We start from the raw sequence: 22,406 nt of genomic DNA, 5'->3' as shown, positions 1-22,406 counted from the left end.
TCTCCGACCGTGTGTACAAGGGCTAAGAGTTTCAGCTTCAGGATCTGTCCTTCCAGTGAATATTCAGAGTTGATTTCCTTCAGGATTGACTGGTTTGATCTTCTTGCCATCCAAGGGACTTTCAAGAGTCTTCTCCAACACAATAGTTCAAAAGCATCAATTCATCGACGTTCAGCCTTCCTTATGGTCCAAATTTCACAGCCATAGGTTACTACTTGGAATACCATAGCTTTGACTATACAGAACTTAGCCGGTAGGGTGATGTCTCTGCTTTTTATAATGCTGTCTAGGTTGGCCATTGTTTTCCTCCCAAGAAGCAAGCATCTCTTAATTTCATGGCTACAGTCACCGTCTGCCATGATCTTGGTGCCTAGGATGATAAAATCTGTTTCCATTTGTTTTCCTTCTATTTGCCAAGGAGTGATGGGACCGGTTTCCATGATCTTAGTTTTGTTAATGTTTAATTTTAGGCCAGCTTTTGAGCTCTCCTCTTTCTCCTTCATTAAGAGACTCTTTAGTTCTTCTTCACTTTCTGCCATTAGTATGGTATTGTCTGCATATCTCAGCTTGTTGCTATTTTCCCCTACGATCTTAATTCCGGCTTGTGATTCGTCGATCCTGCTATTTTTGCATGATATACTCTGCATAAAATGCAGTTAAATAAATAGGGTGAAAATATACATCCTTGCCACACTCCTTTCTCAATTTTGAACCAGTCAGTTGTTCCATGTCCTGTTCTAACTGTTGCTTCTTGACTTGCATACAGGTTTCTCAGAAGACAGGTGAGGTGGTCTGGGATTCCCATTTTTTTCAGTATTTGCCACATCGTGTTGTGATCCACACAATCAAATGCTTTACTGTAGTCAATAAAGCAGAAGCAGACATTCTTCTGGAACTCCCTTGCTTTCTCCATGATCCAATGAATGTTGGCAATTTGATCTCTAGTTCCTCTGCCTCTTCAAAAATCCAGCTTGTACTTGTGGTAGCTCTTGGTTCACATGCTGCTGAAGCCTAGCTTATAGAATTTTCAGCATAATCTTGCTAGTGTGTGAGATGAGTGCAATCGTACTGTACAGTTTGAACATTCTTTGGCGCTGCCTTTTTTTGGTATCAGAATGTAAACAGACCTCTTCCAGTCCTGTGGCCATTGTTGAGTGCAGCACTTTAACAGCATCATCATCATCATGCCTGTTTGGGCAGTGGAGAAAAAACAGGGTTCTAGCTTATGTCAAGGGAAATCATTAGCTATTGGACATAAGTTTCTAACTTGCTTTTTTACTCTTTATCCTCCAAAAACAGTCATTTAGGATTGTTGAGGTCTGACCTATTGAGATTCGATCGTCATCTATATCAGGGATTTATAAAAGTTCTCTTTGATTATCATTGATAATCCTTATATTTTTAGCCTAACATGTAGTAAAGTGATTTTTCTATGCAATAATCGAATCTGCTGCTTCTGTTGTGTGAGTGCGATCAAATATAAAATTGTACACATAAAATTTATTTTGTTACATTCTAGCTATCTAAGTTTAATTTTCTCTTTAAATCCTTGGTAATAAATTCACCGTAGACATTATTTTATAGGACTTGGATCACAGGATATGTGTTGGACCGTGTTCAGATAAAGCACTAACCATTACTTACTATAAACTGACATTCAGAAAGATACTAGTAGACAGGAAGTCAGACATCATCTTAAGTCATTTCTCACGCCCATTGTAAAGACTATAAATTTAGGCCTGGTGGGGAGCTGTAAGATCATTATATACTGGGGTAAAATGAAGAAGCCTTTTATCACTGTGAAAGGTTTTGAGGGAAGCCAAAAACAATGTTAATGCTATATGTTATTTAGAAAAGTTTTAAAAAGCATAGTAAAAAAATCATGTGACTGGGGGCACATGTTCAAAAATGATATATTTTATAGTTACTGTACACCACTCAATGCTATTCCTTACAAGTAAGTGCTTTCTAGCTTTCCATTATGCCTTTGCCAAAGGGTAACAGAGGCTTTTTGTGATCTGTACACATCATATTAAGGCCCCATTTAGATTACTAATGATATACAATAACCCCTTTCTCAGAGTTAGGCCCTATTCACACCTGAGTATTTTGTAGCTCAAAGCTATAAAACATTCAACAATCCCATTATTTTAAATAGTGCCTGCTTTCACACATGCATGCTCAGGCACCTACCACTAGACTCCTGCTGTGGGAGCTCCTTTTCAGGCAGATGTGTATATTTTTGGCGCCATAGACTTCAATAGAAGCGCCTGAAAAAATGCACATAAATGCATGTTTCATGTTTTTTACAGGCGTTCCCATAAAAGTTTATAGGCCCAAAAATGCACAATCCTGCACCAAAGAAGCTATTGTACAGAACAACACTCCAAAACACATAAAATAATGTGCAAAAAAGAAAAAAAGCTTGAAAACTGCAGAAAATATTAGCATTCAGGTGTGATCGGAGCCTTAGTACTGACATGTATTCTTGGAATAAAGTGTATGTTTATGATTTATGGTTTATACACTCGAGTACATTATTCCCCTTATGCAGCATACATTACATGGTTTTGGGGTGATTTTTTAAAATGTATTTTAATTTTACAGTTTTAAGCAGGCTTAAAAGTAAAGGGAGCCATCTTAGATGGGAAGTGCAAGGGGTAGGAGGTCATTATGACTCTCTTATTTTGTCACATATTTTATGTGTATAAATATCTTAAAGTGATTGTAAAGGTACATTTAAAAAAAAAAAAAAAACATGTCTATACTTACCTGCCCTGTGCAATGGAATTGTACAGAGTGGCCGCAAACCTCCTCTTTTAGTGTCCTTCACTGACGTTCCTGGCCCCTCCTCTCTCTCTCCAATGCCCCCATGGGAATCCGTCTCCCACGGGGGGCACTTGAGCATACTCGCTCCCTAGCCCTGCTGCTGCATCCATTGACATAGACAGTGGGACTCGGCTCTTCGAAATATGATCAAACATCTAGCATTGTTACTTTCTATGGCATGGCAGCATCACCATCCAATTTGGCCTCTTAAGCAGAATTGGCACAAGATGGTCCTGTCAGTTTTGATGACATCATAACTGGGAATTTTGTTCATTAAGCTTTATGTGCAGCCATGCTGTTGCTAATAAACCAAGTGCCCAACATATGCCACCTTTCCTTATTGCAGTAATTGTTACCACATCTTATCTTAAGACAGCATGGCTTGACTTTTTGATAAAGCACATTTTTGTGGTTTTCCTACATGAAAATTTAGATGCCATTCATGCACAGTGTTTATTTTCTCAACGGTTTTGGGATTTTGTTCTGCCGAGAATTGTTCCTGTTTATTATTATATTCTTCAGTAGTTCCAAATGGTTATTCAACTGGGAAAATTGTTTGTGGCGGTGTTTCGTTATTTTGCAGACAGATTACAAAACAGTTGTTGTTTTACCTTAATGTCAAGCAGAACTTTTTTTATTTTATCTTGTGAAAAGTTTGAGACTATAAAGTAAACTGTTTTGCTTTTGTGGAATGGTGAATTTTTGAATAGTTATTTAATTTATTTCTTGGAAAGCACAGTGCACAAGATATTTTAATTGGAAATGTTTCTGTTAAAACCTATTTAAAAAAGTGTATGTTTATCCAAAACTAGCCAATGAGTTTTGGGTGGGCTCTGATGGATTTCATCACTGGCTTGCTTAAATTCTCCATAGCATTAGTGAGCAAATTTCCCATTAAAGAGAAACTGAGCTCTGGAGCTGTGCCCACAACAATCAGGCAGAGGACTAGCCACCAGTATGGTCTGTGGTTTTCCCACTGCAGTTAACCACTTGCTTACTGGGCAGTGGGGACCTAAACCCCCCTCCTACCCAAACCAATTTTCAGCTTTTAGCAGTGTCACTCTTTGAATGACAACTGCGCGGTCATACAACACTGTACCCAAATGAATTTTTATCATTTTATCCCACAAATAGAGCTTTCTTTTGGTGGTATTTGATCACCTCTGGGTTTTTTTTTTTTGTTAAAAAATTAAAACAGACCAATTTAAAAAAAAAAAAAATACAAAACCGTTTTATATTTTGTTAATAAATTTTGCAAACAGGTAATTTTTCTCCTTCATTGATGTACGCTGATGAGGCTGCACTGATGGGCACTGATAGGCTGCACTGATGGGCACTGATAGGCTGCATTGATGGGCACTGATAAGGCAACACTACCACAATACCACCAAAAGAAAGCTCTATTCGTGGGAAAAAAATGATAAAAATCTAATTTGGGAACAGTGTTGTATGACCTGACAGCTGATCACATGGTAAGGGGCCGGGATCGGGATCGGCCCCTTACTCGGATCTGTGATCACCTGAGTTTCATTGCCTCAGGTGATCACAACGCGCCGCACGCTCCCTTCAGGGGGGACGTGGCAAGCCTGCAAAGGAGAGGACATCAATAGACTACTCCTGGCAAATCCGCGCTGTAGCCGTAATTTGTTTATAGCACGGATCTGAAGAAGTTACTCTTGCTCTCACTCTGTGTAGATGTGGCCATCTTGGTAGAGGCAGAGATTTGCTTCCTCACATCACAACCTCCAGCAAGGAGACAGTTCAATGTTGCAGTGACTGCAGTACTGCAATGATCTCACTTCAGATCTTTAGAGAATAGCAGTCACAGGCAGGGATACTGTAAATCTCAAACTGGAGATATACAGATATGAGACTATAGTCACAGGAATGCTTAGGCATCCTCACATATCAGGAATTGGACTGCTATTATTCAGAAGGAATTCACCACTAAAGATTTGGAACTGCTGACCAGTTCTAAATGTTTCCTATAAAATAGCATATCTTTACTTTTTTAGTTCAGGCCCACTTTATGGTAAAATCTCCAGATCTTGCCATGCCTGTGACATATTTTCCTTAACGGTATCCAAAGCCAAAACTTTTTGATTTAGTTTTGGATAGAGTGATGATAGGTTAGAACCCATTTGAGATTTTTATTGTTGTCTGGGTTCTTGCTTGAGAGATTCACCCATTTGAAATTTTCTGATGAAGATATTTTTAAATGTAAAAACTTGTATGGGGTATTGTCCAATTTAGGCCTAACCAAAAACCCATTACCCATAACCCCCTGAAATAAACAATACCAGACACCTGTATTTGGGTTTAAATGGCCATAGCAGCCTTTTATTAACCAAACATAACAAAAACACTTTAAAACATTAAACTCAAAATTACCAGAAACCATATATATATATATATTGCCGAGGGTTTTTGAAGGCACCAATGACATTTATTTTCTGTATCCGGCCCACCCTTTTGCCTCTTACCCGGCCCCTAGCCGTGACTTACGCCAGCACAGAGACAATAATTGGCAAAATTCACCCAGCCGGTACAGCCACCTCTCACTTCTGCCCTCCTTAGGGCAGATCCACTTGTTTAGTGATGGGCCCAGCCCATCTTCCTCCGAATACCTTTTACCATCCCCGCCTTCAAAAACCCTCCGACCACCGCCAGCTGCTACGACTGTAGGAAAGACAACACAAAACCAGACAAATACTTGTCAGACACCAACTGCACTAAAATTTGGGGCAGGCGGGCGGGAGAATGTCCCTGGATGGCTGTCCTGACTGCAACTGCTCTCAGGCTCCCCATACCCCACATAGCAACCCCCTAGGGACCACCCTGTCCCACCCTGCCACACCCTATCCTCCACCAATGACCTTTTACATAAGACCACACCACCTTTCTGACCTCCCCCTGCTCTTACTAACTTGATTAACCCTTATCTTGCTAGCCTTTTGCCCCGTACACACGAGCGGACTTTTCAACATCCAAAGTCCGTCAGACCGAGTCCGTCAGACTATCCGATCGTGTGTGGGCTGCAACGGACTTTAGCTTCGCAAAAGTCTGACGGACTTTAGAAATGAAGCATGCTTCAAATTTTCCCGACGGAACTCCGCCGGACCCGGTCCCCTTCGAAAAATCCGCTCGTGTGTATGCTACTCCGACGGACTAAAACCGACGCTAGGGCAGCTATTGGCTACTGGCTATGAACTTCCTTATTCGAGTCGGGTCGTACGTCATCACGTTCGAATCCGTCGGAGTTTAGTGTGATCGTGTGTGGCCAAGTCCGTTCGGCCGAAAAGTCTGTCAGAACTCCGTCGGAACTCCGGCGGAACTCCTTTGGAAGTCTGTCGGACATAAGTCCTCTCGTGTGTACGGGGCATTTCTGTCCAAACCCCATCATGCAGGCCCTCCACCTACGTTTCACTATGGTTCCTGGCCTATACTTGTATGGGGTATTGTCCAATTTAGGCCTAACCAAAAACCCATTACCCATAACCCCCTGAAATAAACAATACCAGACACCTGTATTTGGGTTTAAATGGCCATAGCAGCCTTTTATTAACCAAACATAACAAAAACACTTTAAAACATTAAACTCAAAATTACCAGAAACCATATATATATATATTGCCGAGGGTTTTTGAAGGCACCAATGACATTTATTTTCTGTATCCGGCCCACCCTTTTGCCTCTTACCCGGCCCCTAGCCGTGACTTACGCCAGCACAGAGACAATAATTGGCAAAATTCACCCAGCCGGTACAGCCACCTCTCACTTCTGCCCTCCTTAGGGCAGATCCACTTGTTTAGTGATGGGCCCAGCCCATCTTCCTCCGAATACCTTTTACCATCCCCGCCTTCAAAAACCCTCCGACCACCGCCAAAGCCGGCAGGCGTGACACATTACGCCCGGCCGGCCCGCCACACTGCTATGGCCCTTTGAATGCCTTCCTCCAAACTCAAAAACCACATATCAATCCCTACTGCATTCAAATGTACCCCGTCACCTCGAAGGAACAGCCAAGGCTCCTTCTCCAATTCCCGGTGTTGAACTGCCAGACCCCCATTACTTAACAAGAACTTGGCAACTGCTTTATTGACCTTTATGCGGGCCCTATTCACACCTTCCACTGACACCGCTAGCCGCCAAGTCGCTCTAGCCACCATATCGGACCACAACACCACTGTGTCAGGGAACATGGTCCGTAATCGCAGGAAATCATATTTAATATCCCTACACAATTCCCGGGATGCCCGCAGCCCAAGGTCATTACCCCCCACATGCAGAACCAGGACATCGGGGGGCCTATCCAACCTTGCATAACGATGAACCTCAGGGAGCACCCGTGACCATAACACCCCAGGAACTCCGATCCAGCGAACCTTCACCTGGTCCCTCGGGAAACCCAACTGGCGCCCTTCCGGCCTAACATCCGCCCTCTTGGCTCCCCAGTACACAAATGAGTGGCCCAGGATCCATACCAAACATTCCATACCTGCAAAAGAAAACGGACATTCCAGAACCCCGAAAGGCCCGGACACGAACAGACCACAACATCACTAACACAAGATGCTAAGACACACATAGAAACAATAACAACCACCATCGCCCCTGTATAAAACCAGAGCCAACACTAATCACCAAGCTCACAACAACTGCGGCCGTACGTACGACCTAAAACGATTTGACTCCCAACGCCCTATGCGTTTAACCAGCTCCTCCTCCGCCCCCCCAGCGGAACGCCTCCGTGGCCGCGCCAATCCGGAAGGAATGTGAAGAGTAGTTCTGCACATCTATACCGGCCGCTTGTAAGCACTTGTGAAACACCGCCCCGAATTGGAAACGAGACAAGGCCGACCCATCCTGGTGAACCAACAACGGCCCAGGCCCCGACCCTCTAACGCCCAACCAATGGCGCAAAACCTGAACCGGGCATAAATGCAACCCCGGGACCGACGCCAAGACCACCCACTTACCTTTTCCGTCCCGATCGGTCTTGGAAAAGGGGATACGCATGGACAACACCTCCCCCCTGATACGCACATCATCCAAAGCCATACCCCCACCCCCTTTCTTGGATGCACTAACTAACTCCCCCAAGCGAAACGCACCAAAAAACGCCAAAACAAAAGCCGTCCGAAAAAGAGTAGTCTCGTAAGCTGAAGAGCAAACCCTTTCCAGGGCATGATCAACTGTGTCCAGCAACTGAAAGGACACAGGGCGGCGCCGGTCCCGCGCCACCCTGCCCCTGCGGTATCCCCGCAGAACCTTCTTCACCAAGGCACGCTTGGTCACGTCCTCGACCCCCGACACCTGGAAATGAAAGGCCAAACCCGCTATTTTCTTCCCTAATGCGGACAAAGAAATTCCGGCTTCCGCATTCTTTCCAATGAAGTCCAACAGCAAACACAATCGCTCTGTATCCGAAAAACAACCCCCCTTTGCAAAGTTTAAATTGTTCCATTCAGCCCAAACCTTCTCATAAGCAGATAAAGTGGCTGCACACACCGACCTCTTCAGCAAACCCGCTACCGTTCGAAAACGACGTCCCACAAGAATGCCGGGCAAGGAATTCCGTGCCACTCCGCTGCCGGTGCCAACACGCGAAATCTGTCCCACTGTTGACGAGACAACGCATCAGCCACAGTATTACGGACACCCGGCACATGCACAGCACTGAAAAAACAATTAAAACACAAACACTGTAACACCAATTGCCTAAGCAGCCTGACTACCGGAGGTGACGAGGCCGACACTTTGTTGACCGCCTGCACCACGCCCAAATTGTCGCAATGAAAACGCACCCGCTTGTTCCTGAATTCATTTTGCCGAATCTCCACTGCCAAAACAATCGGGAACAGTTCCAAAAGCACGAGATTACCCAACAAACCTGCCGCCATCCATGAATCAGGCCAACTAGTCGCACTCCAGTGCGTACCCAAAATGGCCCCATAACCCACTGCCCCTGCAGCGTCTGTGTACAGCTCCAAGTCCCAAGCCGAGACCCATTTGTCCATCCATACCGACCGCCCATTAAACTGTTCCAGGAACAACAACCACACCCGAAGGTCGGCCTTGAGCTCCTTGGACAGCCGCACGAAGTGATGTGGCGCCCGAATCCCGGACGTGGCCGCCGCCAGACGCCTACAAAAAACCCTGCCCATGGGCATAATTCGGCATGCAAAGTTCAATTTCCCCAACAGAGACTGAAGGGCACGCAATTGAATCTTGGGGCCTTTCAGAGCCAGCGCCACAGAGGCCCGCAACTCCTACACCTTATCCAGGGGCAACCTGCACTCCATCCGGAGCATGTCAATAACAATTCCCAGGAATTTGATCGTTGTAACCGGGCCTTCCGTTTTTTCAATCGCGAGCGGCACACCAAACGAACGAAAGATGTACTGCAAAGAAGCCAAGAGGGTCTGACAAACCCTGCTCCCCGCAGGGCCGATCACCAAAAAATCGTCAAGATAATGGATTATGGAGTGCGACCCGGACACGTCCTTCACCACCCATTCCAGAAATGAGCTAAAAGACTCAAAGAAAGAGCACGAAACGGAACAGCCCATCGGCAAACACAAATCCACAAAATACTGGCCCTTCCACTTGCATCCCAGCAGCCTCCAGCTGCTGGGATGCACCGGAAGAAGGCGGAAAGCCGACTCAACGTCGGTTTTCGCCAAAAGCGCCCCTTTACCAAACCTGCGGACCCATGCCACCGCTTTGTCAAAAGAGGCGTATGAAACTGCACAAGACTCTCGGTCAATGCCATCATTGACCGATGAGCCTTTTGGATGGGAAAGATGGTGAATCAACCGGAAGGAATTGGGTTCCTTCTTCGGAACCACCCCCAGCGGCGAAACGACCAGGTCCACCAGGGGGGGCTCCCCAAACGGACCAGCCATCCTACCCAAGGCCACTTCTTTAGCCAGCTTCGCCGACACCACCTCTGGGTGTTGCCGCGCAGACATCAAATTCTTAGGAACAGGCGAGACCGCCGCTAACTCGCTAGGGATGACAAAACCAAAAGAAAAACCCCGCCACAACAAAGCCGCCGCCACCCTATCCGGATATCTACTTAGGAAGGGGGCCAATCTTTCCACTTTCACCGGCGTCCTCCCTCTTTCCAGTTTCACCGGATTTTCCTTTCGTTTTGCTAAAACACTTGGAGAATGGGTGCGAACCCCCGCAGCCGGAGCATTCATGCCGGAATCGGCAGGTACCTCCAAATTTGCAAATCCCGTCGTTAAACTGCCAGCAGTAACCTTTTCGCTTTCTGGCCGATGACGACGAGGTTCATGCAGCGCCACCAGCCCCCCCTGAAAAGGGGGGACCGGACGGTCTCGCCTGCGTCATCAAACGCATCCACAAGCTAATATCCTTGTGGTCCCACCGAATAGAAGGCCTCACAGCCTTCCGTTGTCGGAATTGCTCGTCATAGCGCAACCACGACAACCCCCCATACACACGCTGCGCCTCCCCGATCGCATCGGCGTAGCAGAAAAGGGCCGAACATTGCTCCGGCGCCTTTTCGCCAATCACACTTGCCAAAATATTGAACGCCTGTAACCAATTCCCAAACGTTCGTGGAATCAGCCGGAACTGCCGCTTTTCTTCTTCCTCCCTTTTGCTCTCATCCGGTCTAACCTTATCCAGGTTAAACTTTTCCAGAGGCAAGAGGGAGAAAATCTCAACATACTCACCCCGCCAAATCCGTTCCTTCACGTCCTGCTTCAGGTGAGCACCCAGCGGGCCCTCGAAGCACACATATACTTCGCACCTGGCCGCATCTGCCAAACGTAAACCCTCAGCCTCGCAGGACCCTCGCGCCACTGGCTCCTGACCTTGTTCCGCGGCCTGACCCGAGCCCCCTTGACCCACTACCTGCTGTACTATCCCACCCGGGGAAAGCAAGCACAATCTCTCCCCCTCCCCAAGGCCCGCAGCAGACTGGGCGCCGAAGACTGCAGCCCCTCGGCCACTTGGAGCAACCGTGGGCACCACCCCCCAGGCCCCCGCAGGGCAAACCCCACTCGCGGTACCCCCAGGCGCCTCACAGCGGGCCAATGCTTCGCTGAAACTCGCCAAAAAAGTACGCAAAAACCCCGTTACACCCCCCTCAGCAGCAGCCATCCCCGGCAGCGCCTGCTGTGTAACCCCCCGGAAGGCTACCTCAGACCCCCCGTGTCCAGGTGACCCCTCGGCTGACCCACAGCCAGGAGAGCCTCCCTGTACAGCCTGCTCCTCCCTCCCCAACACTGACATAACAGGCAGCCCAGTAGACGACGACTTAACAGGCAGCACATCAGACAAAGACATATATGACATTTCACACTCACCAGGCTGCCCCTCCTCCGCAGCCGCAGATCCCGAGCCAGGCCGACGTTCTGCACCGTTGGGCTGGATGTCCTCGTCCGACAAAAGCTCCCCTTCCGAACGTCTCTCCGTGTCAGCTGGGCCGCCCGAACGCTCCCCTTCCGAACGTCTCTCCGTGTCAGCCGGAGCGCCCCGTGCACAGCGCATGCGCGGCGAACGTCTCCGGTTGATGACATCACTCCCCGCCGTCACTCCGTCCATGGCGCTTCCTCTCCTCTCCCGCTGCGCTCTCTGCATCCGCTCCGTTCTGGTAGACGCTGCAGTCACATCCCGGGCCACAGCACGATCGTCGGCCTTGGTTCCCACCGCACCTCCGCTTCTCCGCTGGCCAGGTAACAGGCCGGCGCTGGGTGACCTTCTCCTCCTGCAGAAGAGGGGGGGCACGAGTGGGCCAAAGACTGATTAACCCTTATCTTGCTAGCCTTTCTGTCCAAACCCCATCATGCAGGCCCTCCACCTACGTTTCACTATGGTTCCTGGCCTATACTAGAGATGTATAATTTCCAGAAATGTTGAAGCCATGTAAAAAAATGAATTGGGATTTCATTTACCAAAAATATGTATCAGAATACATATTGACCTAAATTGAAGAAGACTTTTTTTTTTATTAGATGTGTTTTTATAGCAGAAAATAAAAAATATTGTTTTTTTTTCAAAATTGTCGGATATTTTTTGTTTTTAGCGCACAAAATAAAAACCGCAGAGGTGATCAAATACCACAAAAAGAAAGCTCAATTTGTGGGGAAAAAAGGACACCACAATCCAAGGTCCCCAACTCATATTTTATTTGTGTACATCATTGTGCGACCACGCAATTGTCAGTTAAATGAATGCAGTGCTTTATCGCAAAAAATGGCCTGGTCATGAAGGGGATTAAACCTTCTGGGGCTGAAGTGGTTAAAAGCTTCCTTAACAGTTTGTTTTTCTTGTGAAGTGCAGCCTAGGAAACATTTAATACAATCACAATGACCTAATAGGACCCCCATAAATATCAGAGATAGTCTTCAACCAGGATAACAACCCATGTTTATAGTAAAGATAGCACTGTTTACACCTGGTATAAAGCATATCTGCTAAACACAGAGCACAAAATGAAACAAAACACAAAAAAAATGATATTAAAAACATTAGGCGATCTAGCAACTTGGGGCACTTTTTATAAACAGCTTTAGCCCTGGTTTTCACCTGAGCAATTTAAAGCGCTTCAGTGCTCTAGGAGGGTTCCCATTGTATTCCATGGTACCTGTTCACACCTGAACATCACATTGCTGCAGATTGTAGCTTTGAGCTCAAAAAAGTATAAGTCGCATTCTTTGGGTCCCTACCGACTTCAGTTGGAGTGCCTGAAAACACCTAAAAAGGGGCAAGTAAGGGGGGGGAGTTTTTTGGGACTTTAAATGAGGCCTGGATACACACCTCCATCCCGGTAATTTGATACGTATAGAAAGGGAGGTTTGGGACTTTAAATGAAGCACTTGGATGGTGGAGGTGAGTTTTAACCATAATTGGATGTTTATTGATTGTTCAATGGAAAACCATAAATTATAATAATAGAACAAATTCATAATATATATAGGCATCAATACATTAAAACACAATATATAGTATCCACATAACAATACTTGACAATGGTAATTACATTAAATAAATGAAGTGGCATAGTGATGCCTATGACAGCAAGTCCAGCTCCACTATCCAAGTGCTTCATTTAAAGTCCCAAACCTCCCTTTCTATACGTACCTAAAAAGGGGCGTGAGGTCTTTTTCATGTGATCCTGGCATCTATTCCCAGTAATTCGCTTTCTATTGACTAAAACACAAACTACCAAACACGTACACAAAAACACATTAAAATAAAAATAAAAGTGCACTTGAAATTACACTGAAAGTGCACTTGGAAGTGCAGTTGCTATAGATCCGGGGGGGACATGCAAGGAAAATAAAACACAGCATTTTAGCTTGCTCATGATTGGATAATAAAATCAGCAGAGCTTCCACTCATTTCAGATCTACCGCTCAGATTTACAGTGACTGCACTTCCAAGTGCAATTTCAAGTGCACTTTGCACTTGTAGTTTGCACTTATAGTGCAAAGTGGATTTGCCTTTTGTAAATAATCCGCTCAGTGTCTTTTTTTTTTTTTATACAAAAACTCTAAAAATGATAACTTAAACAGTAATTAAATCCATGGAATAAATGAATACATGAAATAGAGAATGGGATGGAAAAGTGCTCACACCCACACTGGGAGTGTTAAATCTGCTCACTGCATGTGCCAGAAAGCTCTAAACTCAAAAGTTTGTATCACTGATATAAAGAACTGATGTCTCTGGAAATGAGCTGCATCTCCACTGTGACATTATAGCTGTCATCAGTGGTAATTGCTATGTACAAAGCTAGGTTTATGCTGCTGCAATTTTTTCTTGATCTGATTTTCAATGCGATTAAGTAGTGCTACTTGGATGCAGCTTGGATGTTGTTTTCATATTCCTTGGAGCCAAAATCACGCTGGAATCACACCAAAGTAGTACAGAAACCTTTTCCATAGTTGGATTGATGTAAACAGGCACTATTGATAACAATGTGATTTCCACTGCTATGTGAACCTGGTGACGCAAATCGCATCTGAAATTGCACCAGTGTGAATGGAGCCTGAGTAGTACATATCATTGTGTCTGCAATTGTTAACTTTAGAGTATTCTATTTGAGAAACAAAGCAAGTTACATTTTACTGAAAACACCAACTGATAGAATTATTGGGGCTGCTATTTCTGGCCTTGTTCTGAAAATGCTAGTTGCTTGGCAGTCTCCCATCACAATTTTTTTCAGAGTCACTAATACTGAACTAGTATCGAGTCAGATTAAAGATTGAACCCCTTGTCTGCATATGTACTTACTGGTTTCAGATCAGTGATTTAGAAGGTAAAGCAGATGTCAGCAGCCTGTGTACTGTCTCAGTACAGGAATCCATTAACTGCTTCCAACTTACACACTGTGGCAGATATAAATGCAATTTTTCAGATTTTTGTTTATTCGTAAACTTAGAATAAAAACATCTACAACTGAGTATTAAAAGAGTATGGTAGGTGTACTAAATAAAAGCCTTATATGTACTCAAAAAATGACTGGGACAACGAGTCATAGTTAACTGAGGAATAATGATAATGTTAAAGTTGATCTCCAGATATGATCTGTGTTGCATACTTACATGGACCCAGCTTCAACCATGTAAGTAGTAATTTTATACTTGAGGGCTCACTGGGGAAGCTGACAATTACTGTAGTAGTCAGTTCTACTACATGGATAGCAGCCATCATCTGGATTCTATGCCATGCACCTTTCCCACTGCATACTGACCACAGGGGCCTGGCACTGCCAGTACTCACAGAACTGCTTGTATTTTTTTTCAATGAACTGTTCTCTCTGGCTGGATGAGGTGGTAAATATGGCATCACCACCCATCCTCTCCACCTTGTCCAATCAGAGAATGCCTGACATTCAAGGAAAAAATACAAACACGGAGGATTACTGCTATTGTTGTAGTAGCGCTGACTACTACCATGATTGTCAGCTATCCCAGCAAACTCTCAGAAAAGTACAAGCCAGCCTTTAACCTCTAGAGATCCATGCTATAGCCGATTGATGGCTACAGCGTGGACCTGCATTGCCGGGACAACGTCAATAGACACGAGCGGCCTGCGGGGGAGGAACTCCAAGCCAGGAAGGAGACTACTATAGGAGGCCTGAATTGACATGTAGGTCATTTCTAGGGATCTAGGGCAGGGATTTTAGAATTAAATGGGCAGAAGAACAGGAGAAGTATCATAAGAGTGAGTCTGTGTTTGCTTCTGTGTAGCATATTCTGTAATTGAAAAAATCTGGAATTTTATAGTGACAACATCTGCCATTGACCCTGGCTCATATTTTGGAATTACGTATTTAACAGCCAGAAAAAACACACAAGAAACAAAATAGTACACACACACACACACACGTTTATTATGCAGCACAGCAGCTCTCCTGCCAGGACATTTCCTTTAGAAGACAGAAGGGTTTATTTACTAAAGCCGGAGAGTCCAAAATCAGGCTGACTTCTGCATAGAAACCAATCAGCTTCTAACTTCAACTTCTTCAATTAAACTTTGGCACTAAAACCTGGAAGCTGGTTGGTTTTTATGCAGATGTGAGTCTGATTTTGCACTCAACAGCTATAGTAAATCAACCCTAATATTTACATCCAACTTACTGCTGTGGAAGGTGGTGCTCAGATGGCGCATTGTGAGTGGCTGTTGGCCCCTGGTGATTAATCATTGAGCTTTTAACGTTTTTACTTGAGTCTTCAATGGTGCATTTTTGAGCAGAATCCTGGAAAAAAAAGATCTGCTAGAAGAAATTTTTAAATTATAGTATTAATTTATATGTGTAAAATGACTTGACAATAAATCAGTTTCATCATTTCTGCTGCTTGAGCTTAGCTTGTGATTAAGTGCCAATGACTTGTGTTGTGGACAGCAAAGGCAGATGGAATTTTTCTGAGGGTGGCGTTTTGTCAAGGAATGTTCCTACATTTAAACAAAGTGGGAACAAGTATGTTTTGGTTATTTGATGTATGTTTACACGCTGCAAAAATTGTTATATCGCGGGTTCCCGCCTCTTACCTTCCTCTACATTTGCTTTACAACATTCTTTACTACATATTGGCAATTCGATTCTCACATTTTGTTCCTTTATGAATTTTTCACCTAATGTTCAGGCATGAAACAGAGAAAGATGATATTGACATTCTAGTTTATTAACGGCACCACCCATGCAATATTTCTTTTAGTAGGTAGTATTAGTAGGCAGTATTTCTATTAGAAGTTACTACTGTAGGTGTTTGCAAAGCAATGGAAAAAACGTGATTTAGGAATTAAAAAATGTCAGAGGTTACAGAATACTATGTTTATAAAACCCAATTATCCCCGTAAATTGTCCCATCTAATCTTTTTTTTCTTGCAATTATTCTATATCATATAAAAGTGAGGCTATCCCCTATAACTATCACAGCCTGTTCCAAACTTTATAGCATACTCTGCATTTGAGTGAGTTAGCCATCAAAAATCTTGATTCCTAACGCAAATGCTGCTGGCTAGTGACTTTCCTAGTCCAGCAATTAGCTTCCCTACATAGAAAGGAAAGTTCTCCATTCAGGGTTCCTATTTTAACTGAAGGTCAATGCCATTATCAGTGTCCCTTTATCCAGTGCAGATTTATTTGGTATCTGCTCACCTGGGTTTGTGTTAGCACAGTCAAAATTCTTATGCCCTGGTAAAAGGGGGGTGATGTTTGGTCTCCAAAATACATTGAATTTATTCTGCTATGAGTCAGTTTTTTAATGAAATTACTTTGGACTCTTGGAAGTTTGTTTGCCATTCTCACTGGATTATATGTATATGGATTCTCATCTCTGGGTCTTTTCCTTGTTCATGGATGTGGTCCCCATTTCATGGAGTGCTGCTGACCTGGAGCCAGTGTGCTCGGTGACAATTTCAGTGACGCTTAGAAAATCTCAGTGCATTGCCTGCTTTATTCTTGTGTTTGATCTTTCATATCTGTAAAAGGGATTGTTTACACCACAATTTCATTGTTCAAGGGAAATTTTTGCTTAGAAGTTACACACATTTTTGTTGCACACATTTTTGATGTGTTTTTAATGTAGTCCAGTGCATTTTTTCCCCATTTTTTTATTTTTTTTATTTAAAAAAAAAATCCCTATTTTCATTAGGACAATGTGCAGGACTCCAGTGTAGTTCAGTGCAGTTGCACATGTTTTGATGTGTTCCAGTGTGAACTAGGGCCATTGGAATTCATATCAAACACTGTGCATGCAGTTTGGAGGTAGGAAAGCATCTGGTGTGAACAAGCTCTCAAGGTGACACTTTTGCCGTGTACACATGATCGGACTAAAGACTTGATTCAAAATTATCCGCCGGACTTGGCTTTTAGCGGACAATCCGTTCGTCTGTGTGCTAGTCCGGCGGACTAAAACGAATGCTAGGGCAGCTATTGGCTACTGGCTATGAACTTCCTTATTCTACGTCATCACGTTCTAATCCGCCAGACTTTTGGAGTGATCATGTGTTACCAAGTCCATTCGCTTGAAAGTCCGATGAACCTCAGCTGCAAAGTCCGTCTGATTGTCCGCCGGATAGTCCGATTGTGTGTACGCGGCATTTGTTTTCATTATTATTAAGCAATACAAAGCAGTCAATGAGTGATCAACTTTTAGAATTTTGCCTTCTGTATACTCATGGAAATTTTGATTTGCTAGTTAGGCCCCTTTCACAAATGCGGACAGTATGTCCGTATTTCATCCATCCTTTTGCGGATGAAATACGGACATACATGCATTCCTGTGGGATAGCGGGTGTCTGTGGATAAATATCCGCAGACACCCGCTATCGTCCGCCTCCGCTATTGTCCGAACCTGCAGACGGAGGAAAATACAATTTTTCTGTCTGTCTGCAGAGCGGATCGGATGAACATGTACAGACGATCCGTGTTCATCCGATCCCCCATAGAGAAGAGCGGAGAGCTGACAGGGCGGTCCCTGCACAGTGTGCAGAAACCGCCCTGTCCGCCACCGGCTCAGCGGGGACAACAGAGCGATCCCCGCTGAGCAAGCGAATCATCACGGGGCGGATCATTACTGATCCGTCCCGTGTGAAAGGGGCCTTACAGTTCTTCCTCTTTACTTGTCATCAATGCATTGTATGGACACGTGAAAGTAAATTAGCTTTATAATTTAAATGAAATGAACGTAATAATGTACGGTAGTTTGTAGTATAATAAAGCATAATGAATCAAAAATGGCCATAGATAAACTTATCCCCAAGGTCTGTGTGCTTGATGCACTGGGCTCACAGTAAGTAGGTTAAATGATTCTGAAGGTCATTTAACCTGGAAAAAGAGCAAAGGAAGACATGTACAGCATCGCTGGTGTGTGAAGAGGGTAAGTACTGATTGGCAGTGATTTTATAAGGCTGGAGTTGGGCTGTAAGGTATTTTTTCCCAAAATATAGCACAATTGCCATGTTTCCTGAATAGCACTGCATAGTTGGGCAACAGGTAGAAGTGGGCCTTTGTGAAAAGTTGCTATGATTTAACTGAAAAAGTATACGTATATCTGTAGTGCATGTGATAAACTGTTTACATTTAAAAAAAAAAAAACTGTTTTGAATTTTTTTCAGAAAAAGTTTAATAGTATGTCTATTTGGCGAATAAAAAAAACTCCAAAAAACTCCTTTACAGTAAGGCTATATACAGCTCAGAATAAGTAGACTGTATTTCTAGCAATGAAATAGGAAATGGCAGACTAGCTGCAGTGGATATTTCACTAATGAATGTCCTGTGCACTTAAGAATAAAAGATCTTTACAGATGTAATTTTGTAAATGCTGTCTATTTACAGTTCTGTCTATATTACCCAAGTCCTGTTCCTTTTTGGAGAAAGTTATTTTAATAAAGTTAATTTCCTAAGTTACCCTATCGCAACAAGAGTGCAGTTCAGGTGTGTTAGATCATCATATTGTTAACCAGTCAGGATGCACATGCTTGTTGGGATGTATGAAAAAATGTCCGTTGGAAGAGTTAAATCGGAGTTCCACCCGTTTTTTCGTTTATTAAAAGTCAGCAGCTACAAAAAGCATAGCTGCTGACTTTTAATACACCAACACTTACCTGCCCCACAGTTCAGCGATGTGGCCACCCGGAGGCTAGCTCCTCTCCCCCTCCTCGGAGCCGTCAGGGTAACTGCGGGCACCCGGCCGTGATAGCTTACGGCTTCCTGGTGAGGCGCACACTGCACATGTGCGAGTTGTGTCCCAGAAGATTGCTGGCAGGCAGGGGCTGCCTAGGGTGAGAGGAGGAGTCGCCTAGGTGGCCGAAGATAGGAAACAGGAAGTGGGACAGGAAGTCCCACAAAAAAAGGTACCCCCCCCCCCAAAAAAATGTTTTCCAAATGTGGTATGTCAGGGGGTGAGGAGTGCTTAAAGCAGAAGTTCCACTTTTGGTTGGAACTCCGCTTTAAGCTTTTTTGGGCAAATATCTTTCTGTTAACCGTGTATAGGGAAACATCTGCCTACCCACAGTAGTGCCAGTACTTCTCTCTGTTTCTTGTGCTTCTCATCCGATTGTCTGAAATAAGGCACACTCCATGAACTTCTTCCTCTTTTTCTTCTAGTTGAGGAAATGATTGACCAAGTTGAGCAGTGATGTCCAAACATTGCTTATTGTCATTCCTTGATTATCCCCAAGGGTCCTGATCCTAAAGTATTCTACTGAGTCAGATCCTGGGCAGGATTAGGCCATTTATGACCACACTTTGGCTGGTGTTATATAAGCTTCTAGGTCTGCAATTTTACATATAAGGATGTAGAAAAGTTATCTATTATTGTTTCTGGGAATTGAAATCTGAATTCAACAATCTCTTTGCATATCTTTCCTGGTTTTATCTGGGGACAGCTTTTAAAAAAAAATATATTTTCTAGTATTTTGAGGAATGTAAATGATCATATTACAACGTACCCAGGATTCTAATCTTACTGAATGCTTTGCATAGAAAATGCTGTAAGAATGCCTTAGCTAAAGGAATAGAGACTTGTACAGTGTCATCTAAGAGCCACAGAAATCCAAAAAGCAAAAATCGGAAAATGAAGTACATGAAGAAAACAGTTAAGCAGGCTTGTCGAGCGCTGCTGGATTCTTTGGAGAGATCGGATGAAAATGGACAGCATCTCCATTTTCATTGGATCTCACCCGATCCGATCCGCCAGCGACGGATCCCGACGTAGGGCCATCCATCTGATTTTGGCGGATCGGACCAGGTCGGATGTCAACGGACATGTCACCGCTGACATCCGTCGCTCCATAGACTAGCATGGAGCGTCTGTTCAGGTCCGCCGTCAAAACTGACAGGTGGACCTGAACCTCTGAAAAGTGTTTTTGAGCTAAATGTACATCTGTCCTTAGCAGCTTTAAAACATGTTTCTTCTTAGAGGGTAACCTATATATAAGATGTTGAAATAATTATCATTTTTGGTTGTTTCCCATTTGTCTTTGTGTCTGAATAGATGAATAGTTTCTTTAGTTCTCTGAGATGACAGGGCTACGGTACATTGGAAATAAATGGCATGTTTTAGGGGTATTTGATTATTATCCTGCAATTAATGGCAATCCAGTTGCTAACAGCTTACATATAAAATTACATTTTTTCATGAAGTGGCTGATAGTTGACTGCTCATGTAACCCCATTACATGACTGAAAATTAACTTTGAAGCTTAGCCAGATGCGGATCATACACAAGCAATTTAAACCAGCTTTTAATCTAAAAAAAACCCCCACAGTTTTATTTCAAGCTTTTGCTAAAAACAATGTGAGAGAGGTTTGGTAAGAATAGAGTGGTACAGCCTGGGTAACTTTTTCCCTAAGTAGATAATACAATCCCTGTCCTTAACGTGTTACTAAACCCACAACAGTAAAATCAGTCTGTATATTCAGTAAAGCATGCTTGTTATACTCACTGTGGAACCTAAAGTGTTTATCCGCCACATTCTGTAAAAAGGCTGTTTGATCCTGTCTTCTCTGATCCTTCCCTTCTTCCACTGTCCCCTAACCATCTCCTGATAAGACAGAGCATTTGGAGTCACTCTACACATGCTCAGTTTGGTATGTAGTGCTAGAGAGTTTTTTTTCTTGGGTGGGTGCATGAGATCAACACAGGACCAATCGGCACTATCCAGACAGAGGGTCAAGGGTCCTGCAGCCTCACAGGACAAATTAAAAATCTTACCACAAGCTTTAACCAGACACTGATAGAATTCACAACACTGCTATATACTGCTGATGAGAAAAGGTATTTTGCAGTTTATATTTACTAAAATAATTGCATTTCAATGTTCTGTGTACTGTGGGACACCAGATATAGTGAATGGTCCTGGGTTTAGTAACACTTTAAGCTGGTCATGCATTTAACAATTTTCTCATTCCATTTCCTTTAGATTAACCTTCAACTATGTTGTGCAAGGGCCTGCCCAATTGCAAACAAATTGAAAGTGTTTAGGTTTGGCCTATGTTATATGGTTTTGGTAAATCTAAAGGAAAATTGTGCATGAAAATTGTATAATGTATGGCCAGCCTTAGCCACTGTTGTAAGCAGCCCTTGAGTACTGGTTCAGAAAACACTGCTGTATTGTTCATATGTTAACCAGACTGTTTACATTTTTGTCAGGATTAAATACTCTTGTTAGTACTAAATTAGCTTTTTCTATTTTATTTTCTATTGCAGCGCAGAGTAAAAGATGTCATTTCACCTATTGTTTTTGAAGCATCATACAGCCTTGGAGAGCACGTCACCGGGAAAGAGGAGAGAGACTTGCCTGCTCTTAAGCCAATACTTCGCTGGAAAAAGGGACAGAAAATTGCCCAAAGAAATCAGGTAAGGACAAATAATTACTATCTAGCTTTGTATTATGGCTGCTTGTAGATAGTGATTCTAAAGCCTCATACACCTGATTGGATTTTCGTCAGGGAATTGTGTGATGACAGACTGTTTGCCTAAAATCTGACTGTTAGTACGCTTCATCAGACAATTGTTGTCCAACTTTCGGCCAACAAATGTTAGTTAGCAGGCTTATACATTTTTGGCGAACAAGGGTCTGTTGTCAGATTTTCCTATCATGTGTACAAAAGTCTGTCACAGAAAAGTCCAAAGTACAAACAGGCATGCTTGGAATCAGTGCTCACCAAACACGACATTAGCAGAAGGTGCCCAAAGGGTGGTGCCCAAGAGCTGAAATTCCACGTAGTTCGTCACTACGATCGTGTTTGTTGGCTGACAATTGTGTACCGTTTGTATGCAAGACAAGTTCACGACACGCGCCCTTGGGACAAAAGTCTGACGCTTTGTCTGCGAAAGTCTGATCGTGTGTACGAGGCTTAAGCCATATTAGCTGTCAGAAGGGTTTGGTTCATTAGAGCTTTATAGAATAAAACTTGCTTAGAATTCCTTGGTTATTGGCAGTTCATTTACTCAGGTAGCTGGGGTCTGTTCACATAGCAATCCAAGCTAATAAAACAAGGTATTACCAGAGATTATCTCCATTCTGTAAGGGGCCCCTGAGTATCTTCCATTATTCATCCAAATTAAACCCCTCTTTTTTCA

At 43.7% G+C, this 22,406-nt stretch overlaps 1 protein-coding gene across 1 annotated transcript in view; it reads left to right on the top strand.

The window, feature by feature from the left end:
- Positions 1-22,406, top strand: part of ITGA9 (integrin subunit alpha 9) — a 569,728-nt gene that overhangs the window by 301,890 nt on the left and 245,432 nt on the right. The window contains exon 16 of the mRNA XM_077491718.1: positions 21,531-21,680. Within this exon, the coding sequence (XP_077347844.1) occupies positions 21,531-21,680 (150 nt within the window). The remainder of the gene's footprint in view (positions 1-21,530; positions 21,681-22,406) is intronic.

This window comes from Lithobates pipiens, unplaced genomic scaffold (assembly GCF_037356315.1).
Source record: "Lithobates pipiens isolate NorthernLeopardFrog02 unplaced genomic scaffold, aLitPip1_a1.2 Scaffold_19, whole genome shotgun sequence".
Lineage (NCBI taxonomy): Eukaryota > Metazoa > Chordata > Amphibia > Anura > Ranidae > Lithobates > Lithobates pipiens.
The sequence above is the reverse complement of the archived record's forward strand: the minus strand, read 5'-3'. Positions and strand labels throughout refer to the sequence as shown.